Below are 22,469 nucleotides of genomic sequence, written 5' to 3'. Positions count from 1 at the left end.
CAATGCTGTGCGCATGGAGGAACGGGGCACCAAGGGTCTGTGTGCAGACACCCAGACTCACTTCATGAACCCCAGAGGCTCTCAGCTTCATTTTATTAGTTACATTAAGTAAGGGGGCTCAGGGACCCTGGCCCTCCTCACACACATGCTGTTGGGACCCTGCACACTCCACGTGACCGGGTCAGACCCACACTGTGCAAGTCTTTGGACCAGTGAGCTCCTGGAAAAGGGAAGGGACATGTCAGAAGTAGATTAGGTGCCCCCCTCCCTCACCCCAAATTTGGCAGTCCTCTCAGGGGTACACTGCCTGCTTTGGAAGCTTAATTCCTCAGTTCTTCACCCACAGCTGGGCCCAGTCTCCCTGGTTTAGTCTTATATAGACTAATCACTTCATCCCCACCCCTTTCCTTCATCTCCCTCTTCAGCCCCCTTCACAAATCCCTCTGCCTGGATCTTCAGTCACTGACTCACACCTCCTTCGCCATAGCCCAGCACCTCCTGGCTTCCATTCCCGTTGCTATTGCCGCCTCACCAGTCTCTCCAGGGCATATGCAGCTGCATCCTGGACACTCACAAACAGCTGTTCTGGTGTCACTCTATCCAGGAGTCCTGCCTGGGTCAGTGTCCCCAGCACTGAGGCTGTGTGGAGAAGGGGTCAGGCTCTCAGGTCCTACATCTACACCGTGTCCTCTTCCTTCCCCCCAAGCATCCAGTCACTCCCCAGTCTCCAGATCCCTCCATCCTCCACATCTCACCATTACACTGAGCCAGGAGAAGGTGGATCCCAGCATCTCGGCATCGGCTGGCCAGCTACGTGGGGTGGGGGGAGGGGGGAGAGCAGGGGGTTAAATCCTATATCAGAGAGGATTCGTGGGACAAGGGGACTTTCTCCTTAACCTACCCTCTCCCTCACCTGAACCACTTCTCTGGCCCCTGCAGCATCTGCAAAGGTGACACCACTGCAGTCTAGGACTACCACTCTGACAGGCTCAGCAACTAGGATGGCAGAAGGCAGGAGTACCCAGATGCCTCCATGGGTTGTGCCCAAATCTCCCTCATTGTCATCCCATCTCACCTGCATCAGGTGGGCCATCTGTCTTTGGGGCCTCCTGTGAGTAGAAAAGGGTAGTCACCATCTCTGAGACACAAGCACGAACATGCACCCCTTGAGCACAATGACCCCCCTCAGAACACCCACCTGCCTCCCACCCCCAAAGAAGCCATACTCCCCTTTGACCAAGTCCCTCACCTTGCCTCCTTCTCCAAGCCCCAGATGCCACTCCAGGATGCGGCGAAACCGCCCACGGGTCCCAAAGTAGAGCGGTGTTGGATAGCTCAGGATGCAGAGCCCTGGGACCTGGAGGAGCTAAGGGGTCAGAGGGTCAGTGAAACATCCAAGTCTAATCTTCCCTTCCTTCTTTGGCTGTAGCCCACCCACCTTGTGACTCTCTCTGAGTGGCCTGTAGAGCTCTGTCCCCTCAGCCAGTCCAAGTGCCAGGCACTGTACCCTGGGCAGGAAGCTGGAGTCAGATTCCCAGCCTGACCTGGCTGGAGAGTCACCCCAAGCACTCTTTTCTCTTCCCTCCTCTCATCTTGACTCCCCTCATCTCTACTCCCACCTCTGGGTGCGGCAGACCACAGTCATCATGGAGAAGACCACACCTACAGCCAGGCCCAGGTCCACACTCAGGGTCACGACAGCCACCCATGTGACCATCCACACAGCCTGCAGGACATGGATGGGAGCGAAATGACCAAAAGAAATGCCAGGCCATCACTGCCAGGGAAAGGGGTCCAGGGGCAGTGACTGCCGGGGCAAGTGATGGGGAGGGATGGCCCGGGAGAAAGTAGAAACAATGACAGAAGGAAGGAGTGGGATGGACCTAATAGGGGATACACACCAAGTGTAATGACCCCAGACCTTGAACCATCTGGGGAGTTACAAATATTCAGGTCTGAAGAGGTTTAAGCTCCACCCTTCACCTTGTCTCTGAGTAAAGGGATTAGGAGGTATACATGTTGGGGGTGGGTGGGTTGCAGAACTTAGGACCGGGACAATTAGCTTTGATCAAGGGCAGAGGCTGGAGATGCTGGTAAATGGGAGGGGGCGTCCGAGGGTAATGCTGCCATTTCTCACAAAGTCCACGCGGCTGATGCGCCATAGTTGTGGAAGTTCTCGCATCTGGAAGAACATCTGGCGCATGCTGGAGATGTTGATGCAGGCCAAGACAGCCTTGGGGCAGAGGAGGTAAGCTGACCACCCCAGTGTGCAGGGATGTCGCCACCCCTCCCAGCCACCCCTCCACCTCCTCTGCTGCTTACCTTGGGCAGATAGTAGAAGAAAGGCCCCAGCCACAGCAGCACAGACAGGACAACCATACAGGAGAAGAGGCCTGCCAGCTAGAGGGAAGGAGGGATGGAAGCAAGAAGGAAGGGAACCTCACCCACCCCCACGTGAGAGTTGGTCTCCCTGCCTACTCTGCCTCATCCTCCTTGGAAGTCTCCCTCCTCCCAAATCCCCTTCCACACTGATATTCTTCACCCCTCAACCCCCTTCTTGATATTCTGCCGCTCACACCTACCTTTCCTCTCCCCCAATTAAATGCCTGTCATTTGCTGGTCTGCCCCAAGATATAGTTCAACATCCCTATTTTTGTAGCCTACCTCCATCTTTTTTTAAAACTTTATTGGAGCATAGTTGATTTACAATGTTGTGTTAGTTTCGGCTGTACAGCAAAGTGAATCAGTCATACATATACATATATCCATTCTTTTTTAGATTCTTTTCCCATAGTCATTACAGAGTATTGAGTAGAGTCCCCTGTGCTATACAGTAGGTCCTTATTAGCTATCTATTTTATATATAGTAGTGTGTATACGTCAATCCCAATCTCCCAATTTATCCCTCCCCCACCAGCATACCTTCATCTTAAAAGCCACTGTTGGATGACCCTAAAAGCAGGCTAATCACATGCTTAGGGCACCAACAAAGTACAGGAAACCAAAAATATAAGGGAGAGACTTTGAAATGTGATATTTCTTTTTAAAAGAAAATGTCCTCACAAGGAAAAACACCAGAATTTTGTTTCTTAAATTTATTTTCCAGATTAGTATTGTTCTTATTTTGAACTACATATAGGGCACCATAAACTTTTCCAGTGCTAAGAGTCTACAAAGGTCTTAATGGACCTTTCTTCTCTTCTATACCTCCTACCCAGGTAATCCCATCTCCTCACTCACCTTCCCTCACAGAATTCCATCCTTCTCTATAGAGCTGCCAACTGGGGATCTGCCAATCTTCCACTTGTTCCACCACCACCCAACCTGGATGCCCCTCCCCCCTTCTCCTCACCCAAGGACGTGCTCTTACCTGTGTGTTCCCACCAGCATCCACTAGTAGGCTGGTTGTGGCCAATGTGGCCGAGTTGGGAAAGCAAGAGAAGAGGGAGGAGATGAGGTTGGAGACACCATGTGCAAAGAGCTCCTGGAGGGATGCAGTGAGATGAAGAGGAGACAAAGGCATGGCTGGGAGGGGGGAATCACATTAGGGGGTTGTCTCCTGAATGAGGTTGGGGTCCTCACTCAAAGTCACACCTGGTTGGAATCAATAGTGTAGCTGTACTTGTCTGCATAGATGGAGGCCAGGGAGGCAGACACTGCGAAGGTAACCAGTGCCATGGGCAACGAGTCGGCCAGAATCCTGGGCAGCTCAGCGAGGCTGGGGAGGAGAGGCTGGGGAAATCTAGAGAGAGAGGAATCCATGGTGAGGATGGGTTGGGTATAACAAGGATACGAGCAAGAGAGAGGAAATAGCATAGGGCAGGACAGGGGAAGGTGTTGGGTGGGAGAGTTGTGAGAAAAGAAAACTGGTGCCTTTTCATTCTCTCTTACCCTCCGGGCAGCAGTCCAACTATCTGGACGTTGTATCTTGTGTCCAGGGAAGAGGTGAAACAGAGCACGGAGGCCAGAAGCACCTGGGAAAGAGAGCAAATTAGAGCATGGGAGGAGATAGGCCCCTGGCAGACGCTAGAAGGAGCTCAATATGAGAGAGGATTGCAACGCAGGATTAGGTGGTTGCAGGAGCCCAGCAACTGGGGTAGCTGGGATGTTTTGGGGATGGGTGCCTAACAACTGGTTTAGAGTGAAGGAAAGTGGGGATGGGAAAGAAGAATGATGTATGCCTGGAGCTATGGAGAGAGATGGACGGGAGGAAGTAAGAGGGGGCTGCTATGAGGGATGGTGGATATCAAGAGGTACAATCGAGCCATTCTAAGCAGGGAAGCTGGGTTATATCACGGGATATATGGGGTATCTGTGGAGACGAGGAGAGCCCGTTTAGTTGGGGAGAGAGAGAAATGTAGGTGGACGCGGGAAGGAGGATAAACCGTGAATTACAGTGCAGGACCGGTGAGGGGAGAGACGGGAGTGGAGGTGCCGTGGCGAGCGACACCGCAAGGGGGCGCTGTAAGGAGGAAGAAGGCTTTCTAAGACGCCTACAGCCAGCTTTTTGAGAGAAGGGGGGAGGTTTGGGTGGGGGATTCCCGAGGGTCAAAGTGTTCTGGGAAGAGGCCTGGAAAAGTACACATGTAAGCAGGACCTCTCATCTGTGACCTCTCTGCACTCCACGAGGGGGCGGCAGCGGCCAGTTCCTACAGGACGGGCAGGGGCTGTGCGGTGCACGGGGCTGGGACCCCATCCTCACCATGACGATTTCCCCTGGGATCGGGGTGGGCAGCCGGTCTCGGAACCTCACGTTCAATTCCTTGACGGGCACGAGCAGCGCCAGGCTGAGTGCCGAGACGGTCAGTTCGGCGGGACTGCTCCGCGGCAGCGCCGTCAGCACGGCGGCCAGCGTCTACGGGCAGGGGCAGTGAGCAGAGGGCCTGGGGCCAGGGTAGACTGCCCCCAGCGCGAACGCACCAGACTGAGGCGAGGCCTTCTCTCCTGGCTCCCATCAGGGCTTCCACCTCCTCAGCGACCCTCATTCAGCCACGTGGTTCTGACCTTTTCTCCGCCCGTGCCACACACTATCCCTCCACTCGCCGCCCTTCCTTTCTTTACGGGTTTCCCTCTTCCCGGGACCGCTAGAAGCCTCTTCGCTCTTCTCCCACCCTCACCTTGAAGAGAGCGAAGCAGCCGATCTGACGCGGGAGGGGCAACCCCAAAAGGCTAGGCAGCTGGGACACGAGCACGTGCAGGGCGGCCCCACTGGTCAGCGCCTTGACTACAGGCTCCGACAAAAAGGTGGCCAGGACGCCGAGCTGCAGCGCGAACATTCCCAGCTGCGGGGGAGAAGATGCGCCATCACCACTAGAGAAGGAGCAGACCAGCCCCGGCGCAGTGCACCAGCTTGTCCGCGCACCTCTCCCGCCTAGACCGGTGCTGGAGACTTGTCCCTCCCTCTCCCCTGGCCCAATTCCCCGGGCCCCCAGCGTGGATTCCCTCAGGGTCCTCCCCCAAGGTCCTCCCTCACCATCAGTGCCCCGCTCCCGAAGGCCATGGCCGCAGCCGCACCAACCCGCTGAGCATCCAGCTGTTCCCTCTCGATGCCGCTCAGGTTCCCCTCGAGGGGTTCAGGCACCAGCCGGTCCACGGCCGAGCCCGTCATAAGGCTGAGTACCGCGAAAGTTCCTAGGGCCGGGGGACAAACGCAGAGATCACCAGCTGTGCCACCTGGGGCGCGGCGACAGCCCAGGCTTCGCGCTCTCCGCCCAGGATGCTGCCGTCAGACGCCCTCTCCTAGAAGGCTTGCTGCTCAGGTGAAGACTCTGGGGCCAAGAGCTGGTGCAGCAGCTCGGAACCAGCGGTGAGGGGGGAAAGGAGGGAGCACCCGCCGGGAAAAAACTTCTCCCAACTGCGTCCCTGCCCCCTCCTGCAGACGCCCTGGGGACTGCCTGCTCCTTTGGGCGACAGCGTATCTCCTTTCCCCTCTTCCAAGTCGTAGAGACATTCATTTTAACCAAATTTCATGGAGAGGAAAAGTCCGAGTAAACTCCCGCCTCTTTGCACCCACTCAGCTCCCGCAGCGAGCACTGCCTAGGTCAGAGGTTCACGGCAGTGTAGCGGCAGAGGCGGAAGGGAAGGCAGGGGACGTGAAGACGGGAATAAGGGCGAGGGAGCTTATAAGAACGGAAGCCTCAAACCCCTGTCCTTTCCACCCCACAGAGGAGAGGAGTCACTGGGTCACTCACCGGTGGACAGGTGTCTCCCAGTACCCAACAAGGTGTAGATGAGGACGGGAAAGAAAGAAGTGTAGAGTCCGAACACTGGGGGCACAGAGGTCAGGAGAGCAAAAGCCATGCCTGGGGGAGTAGTGGAAGGAAAGGTCTCCGGTGTGTGGGTTAGGGGGCAGGGTGCCCAGCCTCCAGGACTGCCCTTCCCTTCCCGCACTCTTGGAAGCTGGCCCGGGGACTCTAAATCACGCCACATGAGGGAACTGAGGGGTTAACGGGCCTCGATGGGAGGTCGTGGGGCGGATAAGGTCAGAGATCTGTGTCGGCCGCGTCCTGGGGGGCAGGCGTCCGGCCTCTCTCCAGTTCCCTGAGCCGGACCGTGTCCAAGACTTCGCGCATAATTGCACAGATGAGGGGAGCTGGGGGTGGGGATCTGATGGAGCTCCACTGTCCTTACCCAGAACTTGGCCTCAGGTCCCTGTCGCCGAGCCCTCAAGCCACACTAACCCACCACTTCGCTACCGGTTCCCAGGCCCCGTGCCAACCCGAAGCCCTCTAGAGCTTGGGCCCCTGACAGGCTGCTGCTGGCGCCGCTCACCCTGGGGCACGTGCACGATGCCCACGGTCACTCCGGCCACCGCATCGCCGAGCAGCCAGGGCCGCCAGCGGTAGTGGGGCAGCCAACGCAGCGGGGGCAGCCGCGCCCGCAGCAGGCGCCACGCCCCCGGTCCGGAACAGGCGCGGGCCCGCCGCCTCCAAAGCCGGCGCAGCCGCGACCAGCGGGGCTCCGCGAGTAGCTCGGCCTCCTGCTCTGCGTCCCCGAAGAGCTGCTGAAACCGGGCCTCGGTAAGAGGTTCCCTGAACTTGGCGCCCAGGGGGGACTTAAGGTCGGAGGCCTCTCCCGGACCTGGGCAGGTGCTGGCACCGGGTAGCCCACTCATTTTGCCCTCGGCCACCTCCAACTCCGCCCAGTCTTAAATACCCCTCCGCCCGCGGGCCCCGGGTCCCGCCTCCGCGAAGCAGGGTCCAATCCCGTCCTGGAGGGCGCCCTCTCTTGGGGACCTTCTACAGTCAGGAGCCGGCTGCGCCTTGGGGAGGGGGTGTCTCTACGTTAGGCGTTTCCTCAGACATCCTTGGCCGGATCGCTCGCTCTGCAGCCTGCTATGGGGGGAGGGATGGCTGTGGAAAGGGGTAGGAGCCAGAGAGGTAGGGCAAAAGGCAAACGCGCCCCATCACCCAACACCCACTATTTACCGCTCCTAGGTCTTTTGACTCCCGCCTTCTCGCTCCCGGTTCCTTTCCGCATCTGCACCTTGGGCGAAGACAGACGCTGACTCCTCTAGGGTTACTGGTCATTCCCAGGGCCGCTGCATTGCCCACAAGAAGGTTCAGCGGCGTTCCAACCTCCCTTTCCCCCCCCAAGACCCAAATCCTCATGGGGCGCAGCTTGTCCCCAGAAAGTGTAAGGGGCTCCATTGGCCTCAGCTGTCTCACAAACTATCTAGATGGGAAGCAGCTGCTATTGGATACGGATGGATAGAGAACCGCCCTGCCACACACACACCTCTCTGCTGGGAGTGGCTGGGCCTAAATTCCCAGTTCAGGGCCTCAGGGGGAACACTGAACAGACAGGGAACTTTGATTTTATTTCTCAGAAGCCAAAAACACTGAAGCACTGTTTATTACATACCAGTGCTATTCACAAAGTAGGCACTCAACAACACATATGTGGTTAAATTAAGCACAAAAGGGTCACCCACCCACCTCATGTACCCCTGTGGTCCCTAAAGAGATACAAAGGTTCTGAGCTCCAGAATTCTATTTGCCCCATCCCCTCCTCCATTCACAAGAATCCTTAGCACCCCTCCCCAGTCCCTGACCCCAAAGCCCTGGGGGTGGGGTACAGTGAGGGTGGGTCTCCCCTCTTCAATTCCTCCTATTGTTCCCCAGAAGTCTTATCTGGGCTGTACGTCCTGTCCCCTCCACCTTAGAGGTCCCTCCCCCCATTGTGGCCAGAGAGACCTCAGGCCCACAGGGAGACTCCAGCTCCTCCTCACCCTCCCACCCCAGCAGTCTATTGTCTGCTGAGGAAGCTCAAGTACACGTGACTGGGCCCAGGGGACGGATGGACACAGTGGACACACCAATGCCCAAGGACCCAGGACACGGCATCTGGACATGGATCTCTGCACATTTGGCTCTCTATCCCAGGGGCTGCCCCAGAAGTTGGGAGGGGTGAAGACCCCTTTGGGCTCTCCACTCTTGGGTCTGTGGCTTGAAGAAGAATCCCTTCCTGCTCAGTATGGATATGCCTTACAACCTCCCAGACAGCAAAAATAAGGATACCCAGAGCCAGAAGGGGCCACAGCCCCCAGCATCCTCTCCACCTCCCCGTGTTCCCTCAGCTGAACATGGTGGCCCCAGAAAGAAAGGTACATTGGGCATTCGGTGCTTTAGAATCTGGGTGTTGGGGGGAATGGTGGGAAGTCACCCCACAGTGGGCTTTCCAGTGGGGTCTAGAACAGAGACCAGAGGGGAGGGAAAGAGGGACTGGGTAAAGGGGAGGATACGTCAAGGTTCTGGGGTTTTCCAGTAGCCCTAAGCTCCAGGTCTAGACTGAGAGATGCTGCAACTGCAGGTGAGGGACAAAGATAATTACATCTTTTATCTTACATCCCGCACCCTTCTCCTTTCACCAGACCCCTCCTCAAATAACTGATTTGAGGGGCCAGCTGATCTCTTCCATACCCCTTTACCCCACTTACCCCTACTTCAGCTTCCCCTTCCCTCTGCCAAGACAGCAGCTTTAGTGATATAACAAAACCTTTATTCTCAAAAAACAGAAAAAACAAAATCAAAAACAAAACCAATAGTTTCTGTCTGGCCCTTGCCCCAGCCCTCCTACCCACCCACATATCCTCCTTTTGGGGGGACCTGTGATGCATGCATAGGGGTGGGGGCTGAAGGAACCTGTGTTCCTTGAGCAGAAAGAAGTCTTTCTGAGTCTAGGTTCCCTCCTCCAAGTTGACACTCCCAGCCTTGCCCACCCTCCAGATACACCAAGAGGGAGGAATTCTGGGGCGCTGCCAGAAGGATTGCCCTGCAGTTCCTGGGGGAACAGAGTGGCTGAGTCAGCACCACCCCCATGGCCTTCACCAGTTACAGCTCATCTTCATCCAGCTTGGCAAGTCTGGCTTGGCAGGGAGGGGTGTTTGGAATTGGTGGAACTGGAGGAGAGTCATGAGGAGCCTGGGGGATGTCACTGGAGGCCTGAAGAGAGACTCAAGTCAGAGGATCAAAAAAGTTCAGGAATCCACCCTCACTCCTCTCTTGTCAGTGTAAGCCCCTAGTCAAGCCACCCCCTCTTGCCAGACATCTTAGATTATCTGAGACCATCAGCTTCTCCCAGGGTTAAACTGGAGTGGGGGAGGGCGAGAGATGGGAGGTAGGAAGGGGCAGACAAAAGGAAGGTGGTGGAAGAAAGGAATGATACGGGGGAAGGAGGTTTGGGGATCCTGGAACAAAAGAGGACCTCCCCATTCTGCCCTTACAACCAGGGAACTCCATTCCTCATACCTGTGTGTCCAGGGACAGGGGGACTCTGGCCACCTGCCCTTTGGGAAACAGCAGCAGGGAGGGAAGAGAGCCATTGATGGGTGTGTGTGTGCTGACCTGGGCCCGATCTCCAGGCCGAATTCTCCCGGGGCTCCCCACCCCAGGACCTCCTGGCCGTCCCAGGCTGTTGGTCTGGCTCTCCCGTCTCTGGTACTCAATGGGTGACTGCAGTGCTGGGGCAAACAAAGGGACAGAAGGAGGGTTACAGCAGAGACACGCCCTTTCCCAGGGGCTCTGCTCTCAAGAACTGTCGGCCAATGTAAGTCGCTTGAGGCTTTAGGGGATTCTGAGTTACTAAATCTTGAGCTAGTAGTGGAAAAGTGAGGATGAGGGATGGGGAGAAGCTGGGGTGAGGGCAGGGATTGGAGACTGGGCGGTGAGGGATTCAGCAGATCCAAGGACCAAGGGAGGATGTCGGGGAGGGAGGGTGAGAGCTTCACCATTGAGAAAGTCCCGCTGGCTTTCCAGGATCTGAGCCACTTGTTTGATCCAGGCCTGACTGACCGCAGGGTCTGCAGTCTGCAGGACATAGCGCTGGATCCCACCCTCTGGCCCTCTGGAGGTCAGTGCAAAGCGGCAAGGGTCGCCTTGGAGGTTCCCCTCCAGTCCCAGGCAGCTCACCTGGATTGGCAAATAAGAGGTAGCCCCCAAATTCTTCAGGCCCTCTCTGGTTCCTGTCCCCTCCAACAAATCCAAGAGGATCTGAGAGGCCTCCATCCTCTCAGAGGCCTCCCCTAGCCCAGTCAGACCTCTCCCTTGGGACACCCTCCCCACCTTGATGCTGCTTTTGTACACATATCCAGGCTGCGTTCCACCTCTCACTCCTCCTCCCAGGGCCTCGCTGAAGATGATGATTTGCTCAAAGAGGAAGACACGTCTCTCTCGACCTCGAGAAGAGAGCAGTCCCCCAGCCTCGGGCTCTGTGACCCAGAATGTGTCCTGGCCCAAGAGCTTCCCCTGAGCAGTCAATTTGCCCTGAAACCAAAGGAGAATGGCCTTTGAGAAAAACAATAAGAGAAAAGGGGCAACTCTCTGCTCCTCCCTCCTTCCCCTGACACTCCCAACCAACCATCTCCTGTCAGCCCCAGGAGAGCACAGTTCCCTGTAAGGATCTCCTGAGTGCTCAGCCTGGGGCAGAAGAGCATTACTCCATCCCTGTACCTCAAACCCCCGCAGTCTCCCCAGGGTCATCATGTCATTACAGCGTTTGGGTACGAAGCACATGACCTCCACAGCTTGCTGGGACAAAAGTGAAAAGAAGAACACTGTCATCATTGGGAAAGAGGCGTCTTCAGACCATGTTTCTATCGCCAACCAGCCTTCCCCTTCACCACCCATGGAGCTGGAGGAACCCAGGAGACTAAGAAGATGAGGTGTGCGTGGTGTGTCCTATGAGATCTGGGAGTACTCACCTCCAGCTCTTCAGTATCCATCCCAGCTCTACTATAATACTTGAGAAAATCCTAAGACACAGAGAAGAAATGCTCAGGGAGGTTATGAGAACATCCTCAAAAGCCCTCACATCCTCCCTTGAGGACACAGGTGAGGGCCCCCCGGAAGTCTGGGTGGGGAGCCTTAGGAACCCTGGGGAGACGAATGAGGAAAGGGCCATCCCAACCAGCTGTGCCCCCAGGGAACAGGTGGCCCTGACCTTGAGCAGCAGCTGGTATTTCATGATCCTCTGCACTGGTTTGATGAGGAGGTCGTTGAGCTGCAGGCGGTGCCCCAGCTGCTGCCGGAGCTCCTGGGGACGGGGACAGACGGGGTGGTTTTGCAGCCTGGAAAGCCTGCTCATGCTGATGATTCTGTCCCCCTTTCCCCAAGGTATCTCAGCCACTGACCTCAAAATAGCTGTCCCCAAATTCTGATACCACATGCTCTGACTTGGGCTTATTCTGACAGTACACCACGTACATATGCAGGCGGCGCTCCTAACAGGAGGAAAATTCAAGAAAGAGTAGAGTGAGTGAGGAGAGAGGGCACATCTCCAGAAAGTCCTGACCCACTCCCAAGCCCCTCCCCTCCTGGGCCCCACTCTCTCAAGCCTCACATGTTTGATGAATAGCTGAGCCAGCCAATCAGGATCCTTCAAACACCGCTGTAACTCCTGCAGGAAATAGCTGGAGGGGTAGGGAGGGAAAAGGCTGGTCAAATACCCCTACTCCAAGCAACTCAGAGCTGTCTGCCCTGGTAGTGTTCCCCACGAAGTCTCTCCAAACATTCCTCAGGCAACAATGGGCCCGTGGGTAGGATACAGAGACCACCAGACATATGCCCCTCCCCTCGCTCTCAGGGATCCATCACTCACTCTCGATGCCACTCGTAGATTTGCTGAATGTTCCCAAACACAATCCTGTCACGACCTCGAAGATTCTCGGGTACCCCCTGAGCAGCCATGGTGGCCATGTAACCCTGTGGGAAGGTTGGGTGGGAACATGAGTGTGTGGAGCCAGTCCTGGTGGGAATCTCCCCTCCCCAAGAAGTCCAGGATGTAGGGGAGACTGGGAAGGTGGGACAGAGGAGCAACAAGGCATCTCCTAACATTAGCCCTGGGGAGAGGGAAAGGGCTGGGCCAGGGCTGGGAAGGGAAAAGGGAGCTACCTCTACAATCTGCCCCAAGTCGTCCACGTACATTTTCTCTGTCTCTACCAGTTCACTCAGGACGTACCTGGGAAGAGAACAGGTTTAGCCACTTCCTCCCTCCTGGACTAGAAGCCCCTTCATTGCCACAGCCAACCTCAGGGGAAATTCCAAGTCTCAAATCTAAAATGTGAGAGACAATCCTCTGGAAGTTGTGCGACTGCGGGGGTCAGGGATAGAGAGTGTGTGGACACTTACATACTCCTTTCCAGAGCCTTCTTCTGGTCCTCTTCACTCTCAGGGGCTTGGGACAAAGTCTCCTCTTCAGGTGGCTGTAAGGAAGAACATCCCAGAGTAAGCAAATGGATGCCTCTTGGGTGAGGGGAGCCACGCCAGACTCATTTCTTCATACCTGCGTCTTATCCCCAGGGCCCCCCAACAATGTGGTCAGCAGGGTCAGTTCTGGCAGCTCCTCTCCTGTGGCTAAAGCTGGTTCCAGCATCCAGTTCTGGGGGCCAGAGGTCAAGTCTCAAAGGTCAGGGACAGTAGCTGTGTCTCCCCAGTGACCAGTGGCCCCCCCAACCTGCCCTCTCCCAGCACCCTTCATGGATATCCTACATGCTTCTCTGGTGCTCCCTCCTCACCTCATATGGTCCAGCCTGGCCACCTTCTGCCTCAGTTTCCACACTGAGACAATGTTTAGAATGATCCAACCATCTTCTCAGGCCACTGACTGGCCCTGGGGGTCCCGGGGAACAGGGGCCAGAGCTGAGGCCAGAGCTGGGGCCGGAGGGAGCAGACAGACCCGAGGCAGCTGAAGCCGAGATACTCCCCTCACTGCCAGCAATGGAATAGGATTCTAAGGGGGTGGGGTAGGGGGAGAGAGGGGGTGATAAATTCTGCTTCAGCTCCAGATTCAGGGTCCCTAGGGAGCTCCCAGAGTCTCTGCTCTGTGATGCTCAGCCCCTCTCCCTCAGGGCTCACTTTCTTGCCATCCTCATTGGAGTTGGCCAGGAGAGAAAATTTCACCAGGACACCCTTGGGAGGAAGGACAGAAAACACCTGGCTCCCTAGGCCTGGAACCCCCCCAGTTACATGTGGGGGTTCCCCCATATCTGAGCATGGCACCAATATGGGGGTGAGGGCAGCCATCCGGGCAGACCCTGGAAGCTGGGGGTGGCCATCTGCTCTCCTACAACCCTCCCCCTTGCAATGGGTACAGACCATTCTCTGAGAAGGGCGGGGGGGGGGAGAAAAAGAGCTTAAGAGCCCATCGGCCACCCCCAGGCCCCTCCTCCACCAAGTGCAGTAGTCACTATAAAAAGAAAAGACTTCTGCAGCCCACCTTCCCAGCACATGCACAAACCCAATAGAGGGGGCAAGTGAGGAGAGCTCATCGGTGTTATCCTTGGCCTGGGCTCAGGGACAGAGGAGCTGTGATTTGGGGAAAAGCCCCTGGTAGACCCTCCTCATCCCTCATTCCTCCATCCCCCTGTCCCTCTTCAGATGTGAAGTAGATTCTCAGCAAAAGGATTTAAGGGAAGATGTGGTCTAGGCATAAGGGGATTGTGCATACCCAGTTGAGAGGAGTCCCCTGCCCCTTCCCCAATTTCCTTAACTTTAACTGATAGAAATTTGAAGGCAAGAGGGGATCTTAGAGATCATCTATTAGGTCACTTTCCTGGAAAACACAGGTATAGTCTCCAGCCTCTAAATCCCTAGCGCCGGGACAGACACAAGTCCTGAACCCTCAGCCCGCCCCCCACTCAACACTGGGCCCTCGCGACCTTACACTCACCACGTCCCCCCCGGGCGAAGCAGCAGCCGCATTTTGCCAGCACTTTTCGGATCACGCGGGGACAGGCACAGCGACCCCCCTTTTGCCCCCCCCGCATGGCGCCCAGGCCCCCCCGCACCCCCCACCCGGGCGGGCCATGCAGGGGGAATCACGGGGGGCGGGGACGGCGCAGGGCGCACACCCCCCCTCCCTCCTACCCCGCTCCAGGCTGGGGGAGGGGGGGGAGGGAGGGAATGGGAAGGGGGGGTCCAGGGGTAGGCGGAAGTCTGGTCTGGAAAAGGGCTGGGGACTCTGCAGAGAGGGCGGCGCGGGGCCGGGCCACCGAGCTGGGCGGGGAGGGTTTCCGGAACCCAGTCGGTGCGGGGCCCAGGGTCCAGATGTCCAGCGGGAAGGGGAGGGATGGTGGAGGAGGCTGGGCCGGGATGCGGCAGCCTCTCCAGCTCCGTCTCCGGCCTCCCGGATTGGGGGTGGTTCTAGGCCCGGGCAGGGGAGGAGGCGGGGGCCGACTCCCCGAGTCACTGGCGCTGCGCGGGTCCCGGCCGAGCGGCGAGCAGAATAACAGGCCCCGCCGCCGGGTCGCCGCGGGGAGGGGCCTCTGCGGCCCAGCTCCGCCTTCTCCCTCGCTTTCCCCCTTCAGCCAGTGCCGGGTTCCCGCCCCAATTCCCCCTCCCCCAGGCACCACCTTGTTCCCACTCCAAGTCCCCAGCGCCTCCGCCCCTCCTCTCTAGCCTGGGCTCCCCAGCCCCGGGTTCCCTCTCCCTCCCGCATCTCCGGCTCCGACTGCGGAGCACTGGGGTGGGGGTTAAGCCCGGCAGCGGGGTCTGCTAGGGTCGCCCCTCGGCCTCTGCGGCGGAGAAGGGCGCGGCGGATGGGGCCTTAGCCTGTGCGAAGAGGTCCTGGGGTTGGGACTGTGTCTAGACGCGCAGGGGTGGACAAGGTCCCCCAGTAGAGGGTGCGTGAATGGGGAGCTCTTTGTGGGGAACACAGCCCGGGTACCGCCCTCTCGCCGGACCCTTCTTTCCTCCAGGGCCCGGGACTCCAGCTGAGGCTAATCACCAATTAAGGAGAAGTCCTGGAGACTCGGCTGGCGAGGGGCCAGGGGTGGGGCGCGGGGACACTACGCCAGCGGGGGCTCGGGACCCGCTGAGGTGGGGGACACACAGCAGGCTAGAGGGCGAGAAGAAGCGTGGAGGTCTCAGAGTTTATATGGGTCTCATGCAAATTAGATGCGAACCTTTATACTAATACGAGCAGCATATTTTTTAATTCGCCACTTTGCGCAGGATGGCAAACTGTGCCCCACCCCACCCCTAGCTTCTTACCGGGCAGCGGAGCCCAGGCGGGGACCTCGCGTTCGCGCTCCCCTCTCTGATTCCCCTCCATACAGTTAGATTCTGGCTCGGTCCCCCCCGGCCCTAGGGGGCTTCTCTTCGGGTGCTGCGGGGACAGAGTGATCGTAAGAAACCCGCCCTCCACGCCCAGCCTAGACCTCCCGCTTCCCCTTCTCCCTCCTGTCAAAATCCACTTTGTTATAAAAGGGTCGTCGCCAAGGCTGGGGTGGAGAGAGCAGTTTACCCAAGAACGTGCCTATGATCCTCTTAATGGAACTTTTGGATTCCTGCGACTACCCCGAAGAATTCTTGTTTGCGGTAAATTGAGTTGTGGGGTGCAGCCATCCTGAAGCCCCCTAAAGACCCCCGACCCCACCGTGGTCCCCCTTTCTTACCCCCTCCTGCCCGGGTAGGGCGCATGCGCGGAGCATGCCCCCCATGACCCCCAGTATCCGGTCAGTGCGGCCAGGGGCGGGGCGGTCCGGGGGCTTCATGCTGGACCCCTACCCTCCTCCAAGTTTCAGAGCCGAGGGGGCACGGAAGCTGGGGGGCTCTGAGGCCAGCGTGCGTCCGGGGAGTTGCCGCCGCGGAATCCGCCCCCTGCCCGGCTCCGCCCCCACTCCCACCCCAGCCAAACTTTTCAAAAGGGGTAGGGTTGTTCCTTTCTCTGCAACCGTAGTTCAGCAACAAACAAACCCCTCTTAACCCTGACTCCGCTGTCGAAGCACGATCCAAGGCTTCGCAGTTTTATCTTGGAGCCCACTAAGTACATGCCGTTTTCCCAGGCCCTCTGGAGGCAGAGAGCCTGGGGAGGCGCCCAGGGAGTTCCCGATCACCACCCCCTTCTCCCTCTCAGCAGGTCCAGCTCCTCACCCCCACCCCCCATCCCCCACCCCGGCCCACAGAACAGAACGGGTGTGGCATAGAGAGTTGCATATTTTACTTTATTTTTATTAAATTAAAAGCTACAGTCTGGCGGCGATTCCAGAACAGGGTAAGGAGGCTCCTTCTAGGGGGCAGAGAAGAGTGGGAGAAAGACTGACAAAGACAGAGACACAGGAGAGAAAGGACAAGGTTAAGGGAGAAGGGGAATTGTTTCTGAAGAACACACGTGGCCGGCTCTACGGGGGCTCACAGCAGCCTGACCCCTCTCCCAGCGCAGAAATTCAGCAGTGGAGCAGTATGGGGGGGGGGGGAATCAAGAGACCCTCTCCTCCCCACCCAGGTCCTTTCTCAGCTTAGTCACTGGAGCACATCACAAACCAGAAAAAGCCAAGGGCAATGGAGGGGGCAGGAAGACTGGGAGTATGTACATGGGGAGGAGGGGAGCAGAGCCTGGGACATCAGACTCTGCCAGAAGGGAGTGGCTCACACTGCACTGAAGCACTCAGCCTGTGGGGGACTGGGGAAGGGATCGCCCCTCCTTCTCTGAACCCCTTCCCCAGTCAGACAGTCCCCTACTTGAGTGATGAGGGGGGCAGAGGGAGAGACAACAGAGGCTCCCACTGGGTCCTACTGAAGGAGAACAGCAGGGGCCTCCCAAAGGGGATGTCCTTCAGTCATCGGTGATGCCCTTGGCTCTCAGCTCCTCTTGCACCCGGGTCAGGTAGGTGGGGTCCGGGTACCCAAACCTGGGAGCAAAGAGAAATGAGGGTCAGGGTTAGCCGTTCAGGCTTATTCATATTACCCCCAGGCTCACCCTCATTCTGGTGCCCCATTCTAGCCCCTCCCCACCTTCCCTAAGATTATCCAAACCCAAGATAACTGAGCCCAATTCCGCTTATTTTTGTAGGTTAAGCTGGGCACATTAGGACCAGGATGACTATAGGAGAAACTGGGATAGGCAAGATGGTTGAATAGTTTGGGGGTGGTCCTCTCCAGTTAGGAGGCTCCCAGAGAGAAATGGGGAGAAGGGGTGGAGCCAAGGGAAGGGAAGAAGGAGTTTCGCACAGCTGTGGTCCCCCTGTGCAGCTGGTCTTGTGGTGGATGTCGTTCCAGGTGATGACATTCGGTCTCCCTGTGGTCATGGACGTGCCGATAGTGAAGGTGAGACGCTGGTCAAATGCCTTGCGGAACAGGGTCAGCACCTTGTTGCCCTCAGGGCAGTCCGGGAGGTAGGCCACCCGTGTGGTGCCAGGATACCGAACTCCTGGGTTTGGGTGTTCAGCCTGGGGCGGGGGAGGCAGAGTGGGCAGTGAGCAGCTGGGCATCTTAAGGGTCATCCTGGCCAGCCTTCTGGCTGTACACCCCCAGCTAATGCTGATGGAGCAGCGACAGCCTTCCAGGGAAGGAGCAACTCTAGGGTCTGGGCAGCAGAAGCCTGTTTCCAGACAAAATCCTCATCATTAAGAGGTTCTTGCTGCTGTCCCAATCCCTCAAGCCTCAATTCAGCAACAAATGGATTCTCAAAAGTAGCTGGGCCTTACTCTCCAGATAACTCAGCAGAAATGTGAAGACTGAGAATAATTTGTCTTTCAGCCTTCCCTTCTCCACCTGAAAACACTCCCAATGCATCTTCCACTGTCTAGGCTGTTCTATTTTTCTATTACTCTCCTTCAGAGCTTCCTCATCACTCTGCAAACCAGAACTGGACATTACTCTTTGTCAAGCAGGAAGACACCTTTAGGTTCTTGACCGCTCCTATTTTAACCTTCCACTGTCATCAAGGTTTTCCCTCTCATAAATCTGGAATGGAGTAACGCTCCCAGCACTGTTAAGGGAGGTCAGACCCTTCCCACCGTGCCTGTCCGCACCTGAGCCACCATCTCCACAGACTTCACCTCTGCCAAGAATAGATGTCAACATCCAAGTTCATCAGAGAGATAGAATTCAATTCCTTTCTCTCATACCTGATTTTCACGGGTGCCTTGGGGTCATGGGGATGGAAAAGCTAGGCTTCAAGGGGGCCTCTAGCTCCAGGGCACTTGAGTGGGAAGGCATACCGGGAGACAGCAAGACTGTATCACATCTAACAAACGTACTCCCCCTCACCCAGTTTTCCTAGGCCAGAGAACAAGCGCGGGGAAAACCAAAGGGTAAGGGCAGGCCATGGTATTCTTACCCCCTGGACACCGGGCGGGAAGACGTACTGGATGACGATGGTGCCGTACTTCTCATAGCTGGGTAGTAGGAGTGTGGCATCCTTAGAGACCAGCATCCGCCCATTCTGGGGCTGGTTGCCCACCAGCTGCCCATAGAAGCGGCCACACATGGGGCAGGCCTTTTTCACCTGCAGGGCCCGGGTGATGCAGCCCTCGCAGAACGAGTGCCGGCACTTCTCCAATGTCTTGGCATTCTGGATCTCCCCCAGACAGATGGGGCAGGTGCTCTCCTGCTCTTCTGCCTCCTCCCGAAGGCGGGGGGGAAGAGGAGGGGGCAGGGGAGGAGGAGGGGGGGGCAGCCCCCGTGCGCCTGGGGGCAGGAGTGGGGCTGCTCGGAGAGGGGGCGGGCCTGGGCGGTGCAGCTCAGGGTGCTCCCCTCCACCCCCCAAAGCCAGGCAGCCCATAAGCTCCCCCTGCCTCTGAGCTTTCTTCAGCTCTTTCTCTGCCTCTTTGAGCAGCCCCTTGAGAGCCTTCCGGGCCAGGTAGAGCCCATTGGGAGGGGCTGGGGGAGGGCCCTGGGGGGAAAGCTGGAGGACATAGATGTCAGAAGTCTCGCCGTCTATGAGAATGGACACACGGTGCTCCTCCCGAAGCCGGGCCAGCCGGGCGGGGGTCTCCTTGCTGAGGAAGTCCCACACAGGCTTGGAGACAGTCACTTTGTTCTTGCAGGTGCCTCCACAGGCTGCCATTCTGGACAGGACGAACGACACTGCCCCCAGGGTGAAAAGGACTCAGGGTGGGGGGGTCCCCATTTGACAAATATCAGTGCCTCCTACTTCCCTTTCCTTTCCGACCCTATATTATCTCCACTCACTCAGAGGTCAACCCCCAACTCCTCCCCCAAGTTCATGTTCTGTTTCCTCTTATCTTTCAAACTCCAGCACCCACTGAAGAGCAAGAAAGCTTCTATATCTTTATTATCATCCAAGCCAAGCATCAATCTTGGTTCTCCTATACTGCTCCCAGGATCACAGAAACAACTGTGATCCCCCTCCCCCCACGTCAGGTGAGAAGTGGGTTCTGTAAAAGGAAGGGAGATTTTTGCCCTCCTTTTCGCTCACTTTGATCCTGAAGAGCTTGGAATTGGCATGCAGGCTCTCTCTCTCTGTTCCTGCTCCCTACTTGTAGGTTGTGTGACCTGGTGGGTGGAAAGGGAAAGGAGGGAAAGTGAAAAACCCCTTCTCCCATTCCCACAAGCCCCAACCCAGCAGCCCACTTAACAGAGACAGAATCTGGGTATAAGTTACTGAGAATGGGATTACTTGGAACATGGAATAGAGGCAACCAATTTAAAGGTGAAAGTTGAGGTTCCCATGAAAGGCAGATACCTGGAAAGCCCATGGACGATGAGAGCAGCAGAAATCCCTCTGTTTCCACACTCAGCTGACCAGGACTGGGGCAGGGGGAGTGGGGGGGTGGGACTGGGTTAGGATGACAAATGTTACCATTTTCCCCAGTCAGCCCAGAAACAAAAACTCCTCTTTCATTTCCTCTCCTTGTCTCTTGCAGAATTCCATCCCCAGCCACTCCCCAAGTTGCTAAAGAAGGAACTTCAGCATGCTAACTTTCCTCTTCCTCAGCTCTGAGGCTCTTAAGAAAGCCTAGGGGCACGGATAAAAAAGAAGTCTGGAAGGGAAAAGCCCACACACATAGAGGTCTTTTTTGCCACCTCCCTCAGATCACAAGGACAAGGATATTTCCTTTGCTCCCCAATTCCTCGCCCTGCTCCACATTCCCGAATAATTCAGCCCCTATTGCTAGGGAGCCTTCCTTGAGAGTTAACCCGGTCCCTTCTGCTGGAGTCTGTTTGGAATGCCAGCGAAGTGGCAGCAGCCCCTGCAATAACAAAGTTCTCGCTGTCACCTTTTAAACCCAGCACGCGAAGTCCAAGCCTGCCAGCTACCTAGGCTACATTTAGGGAGGGGTGGGGCTCAGGCAGAGGGATCCGCTGGAGCAGCCTGATGTTTCCCCGGAGTCTTGCCGTGTTCAGCTACAGAGCTATCCCTACAATACCTCCAAATGCAGCCCAAATAGAAAGAAGGGCCATTAGTGTGACCTCAATTCCTTGACTGATCCATAGGGGAGCAGCTCTCCGTTTGTGCCTCCATCATAGTCCCCTCAAGGCCAGATGCACCTCAAGATTCAGAAAGTGAAATTGGAACCCTAGAGCCTCGGCTCATACTGTCCATCCAGGTGGAACACCCTCTCCCCATCAGAGAGAAGCCAGGACCTAGGTGTCCTTTGCTCCGAGTCCTGATGGCACAGAAAAGGGAGGCGGGGCCACAGTTTATGCTGGGTCCGACTCCTCTGGGGCAACCCAGGCCGGACACGGGGCCAGTCCCTCTCGCCAGACAGAGGCCGCCGACAGGGGCAGCCAGGAAGGGCCAGGGTCCCTGCGGGCATCAACTGAGGCATCTCCACCCCTCCCCCCACGACCTCCTGCAAGACCCGACCCGGAACCACCTCCCACATCCCCCGCTCGACAGAGCCCCCGCAGCCCCACAGCTGGGTGGGGTGGATGTCGGCCCGATCGCGGGCCCCAGAACCCCCGAATGGAGGCCAAGGCTGGAGGGTGACAGAAAGAGGATTAGGGGGGCCTGGAAGGGGGCCCCGGCGCCGCGCGCGGGGGAAGGAGGCGGAGGAGGGGGCGCAGGGGGAACCGCAGGGCGCGCGGGGAGGTGTGAGCGGGGCCCGGGGGGCGCGCGGCGGGTGTGGGGGGCGCCGGGCTCACCTACCTCTTGTCAGCGCCGCCATTGCCGGTCACATGACTGAGGCTGTTGCTGGGATGACGGTCTGGGCCTTAGCAACCAGGGTGGGGGGGAGACCCCGAGAAGGTGGCGGGGGGCGGGGGGGGGGGGAGTTTGCAGGGGGTGCAGACTGAGGGAAAGGGAAGGAAGGAGGATAGCACCCCCCTTCCCCTTCACGGGTGATAATCACCGTTTCCTTTGACCCCTTCTATCCACAAGCCCCTGCTCTTCTGCCCCAAAACAAAAATGGAGGCGCCGTCCCAATCTTTGGAGGCTTGGGGTGGTATCGTGGAACAGAGGGTGGGAGGTTAAATCCCTTAGAGACGCCACCCTTCTCGCTTCCCCCTCCCGGGAGGGGGCCCTCTCCCTTTTCTTTCCCAGCCAGCTTCGTGGCAGCTTCTGGGAGCTAGTGGTGGATGGGTGGGTGAGGAGTGTCGCTTACGTAGATGGGGAAGAGAGGGCAATTTCTCTGTGATCCTTTTTCTAGAAAGGCCTTTGAGGAATATGGGGTAGGAAGAAGAGTCATAGTAAGAAGCATTGGTTCTAAAAAATAAGTCCAGGACTAAACTATTTCAATCCCCTGCCTCATCGCTTGCCTCTTCCCAGATTGTTACCTTCTGTGACCCCGCAAAACCTGCTCCCAGATGGGTATTGGTAAGTGTCTCTGATTTTTCTCTTTACACAAACAGGGATACTGAGGCTGGTGCAGAATGAGAAGTGAATACTTTTTTTTTTTTTTTTTTAACGCTTGGAGTGATGGTAGTATCAAGTCTATGGTTGAAATAGAGTTAAAAACTCTCAAAGGAAAAAAAAAAAAAAAAAAAGCTCTTCTCTCTTCTGCTTCCCACATCAGAGCAATCTCCGCCCCCAGTCCAACTCACTTCCCTGGGGCCACATCAAGCCAGGTTTTTCCACCAGCCAAAAGACCTCCTCAGCCAGCAGTACCGGATGGATCTCCCAGACTGGCAGCAACTTCTGATAATCCACCCCCTTTTCTTTACTCCCTCTCCATCTGGATGGTTGGTCACTTTCTTCTTTACTTTCCCAGGACCCTGCTGTACTCTTCCTGCCCTCCAGAGGACTTCTTTCCAGGAAGCCTGCGGGAACACTGAATTCCTTCTCCT

The 22,469-nt window shown here is 57.0% G+C and overlaps 3 protein-coding genes across 19 annotated transcripts; all 3 read right to left on the bottom strand.

Moving 5' to 3' along the window:
- Nucleotides 1–74: 74 nt before the first annotated feature.
- On the bottom strand, nt 75–7,634 carry LOC118902608 (solute carrier family 26 member 10-like). 11 transcript variants are annotated; one of them, XM_036867156.1, is made up of 19 exons: nt 7,428–7,634; nt 6,772–7,334; nt 6,192–6,302; nt 5,474–5,631; nt 5,118–5,282; nt 4,703–4,855; nt 3,892–3,974; nt 3,595–3,742; nt 3,371–3,484; nt 2,323–2,400; nt 2,138–2,233; nt 1,620–1,726; nt 1,439–1,508; nt 1,250–1,366; nt 1,076–1,109; nt 914–942; nt 756–810; nt 533–639; nt 75–220 (listed from the first exon to the last, which is right to left on the bottom strand). In XM_036867156.1, exons 2-19 carry the CDS (start codon nt 7,112–7,114, stop codon nt 182–184), a joined length of 2,007 nt encoding a protein of 668 aa, XP_036723051.1. In that variant the 5' UTR covers nt 7,115–7,334; nt 7,428–7,634; the 3' UTR covers nt 75–181. The 11 variants fall into 11 exon arrangements, with proteins under 11 accessions (XP_036723051.1, XP_036723050.1, XP_036723049.1 ...); XM_036867155.1 differs by having other exon boundaries at nt 914–996; nt 5,519–5,631; nt 7,428–7,633; XM_036867154.1 differs by having other exon boundaries at nt 474–639; nt 914–996; nt 7,428–7,632.
- A 1,344-nt stretch (nt 7,635–8,978) lies between these two features.
- ARHGEF25 (Rho guanine nucleotide exchange factor 25) lies at nt 8,979–16,071 on the bottom strand. 3 transcript variants are annotated; one of them, XM_036864643.1, is made up of 16 exons: nt 15,893–16,071; nt 15,489–15,603; nt 13,013–13,227; nt 12,781–12,876; nt 12,627–12,700; nt 12,390–12,456; nt 12,097–12,200; nt 11,839–11,908; nt 11,630–11,719; nt 11,440–11,532; nt 11,201–11,251; nt 10,950–11,027; nt 10,563–10,763; nt 10,229–10,409; nt 9,750–9,961; nt 8,979–9,443 (listed from the first exon to the last, which is right to left on the bottom strand). In XM_036864643.1, the coding sequence occupies exons 1-16, from the start codon at nt 15,989–15,991 to the stop codon at nt 9,333–9,335; spliced, it is 1,857 nt and encodes a 618-aa protein (XP_036720538.1). In that variant the 5' UTR covers nt 15,992–16,071; the 3' UTR covers nt 8,979–9,332. The 3 variants fall into 3 exon arrangements, with proteins under 3 accessions (XP_036720538.1, XP_036720540.1, XP_036720539.1); XM_036864644.1 differs by having other exon boundaries at nt 8,989–9,443; nt 9,846–9,961; XM_036864645.1 differs by lacking the exons at nt 15,489–15,603; nt 15,893–16,071 and adding an exon at nt 14,167–14,274 and having other exon boundaries at nt 8,982–9,443.
- A 351-nt stretch (nt 16,072–16,422) lies between these two features.
- On the bottom strand, nt 16,423–21,382 carry DTX3 (deltex E3 ubiquitin ligase 3). 5 transcript variants are annotated; one of them, XM_036867634.1, is made up of 6 exons: nt 21,334–21,382; nt 19,927–20,019; nt 19,660–19,736; nt 18,559–19,288; nt 17,448–17,665; nt 16,423–17,128 (listed from the first exon to the last, which is right to left on the bottom strand). In XM_036867634.1, exons 3-6 carry the CDS (start codon nt 19,686–19,688, stop codon nt 17,053–17,055), a joined length of 1,053 nt encoding a protein of 350 aa, XP_036723529.1. In that variant the 5' UTR covers nt 19,689–19,736; nt 19,927–20,019; nt 21,334–21,382; the 3' UTR covers nt 16,423–17,052. The 5 variants fall into 5 exon arrangements, with proteins under 5 accessions (XP_036723529.1, XP_036723533.1, XP_036723530.1 ...); XM_036867638.1 differs by having other exon boundaries at nt 18,559–19,307; nt 21,334–21,376; XM_036867635.1 differs by having other exon boundaries at nt 19,927–19,991; nt 21,334–21,375.
- Nucleotides 21,383–22,469: the final 1,087 nt, after the last annotated feature.

Source organism: Balaenoptera musculus, chromosome 10 (genome assembly GCF_009873245.2).
Source record: "Balaenoptera musculus isolate JJ_BM4_2016_0621 chromosome 10, mBalMus1.pri.v3, whole genome shotgun sequence".
Taxonomy (NCBI): Eukaryota; Metazoa; Chordata; class Mammalia; order Artiodactyla; family Balaenopteridae; genus Balaenoptera; species Balaenoptera musculus.
Note: the sequence above shows the minus strand (reverse complement) of the source record. Positions and strands in the feature narration are given on the sequence as shown.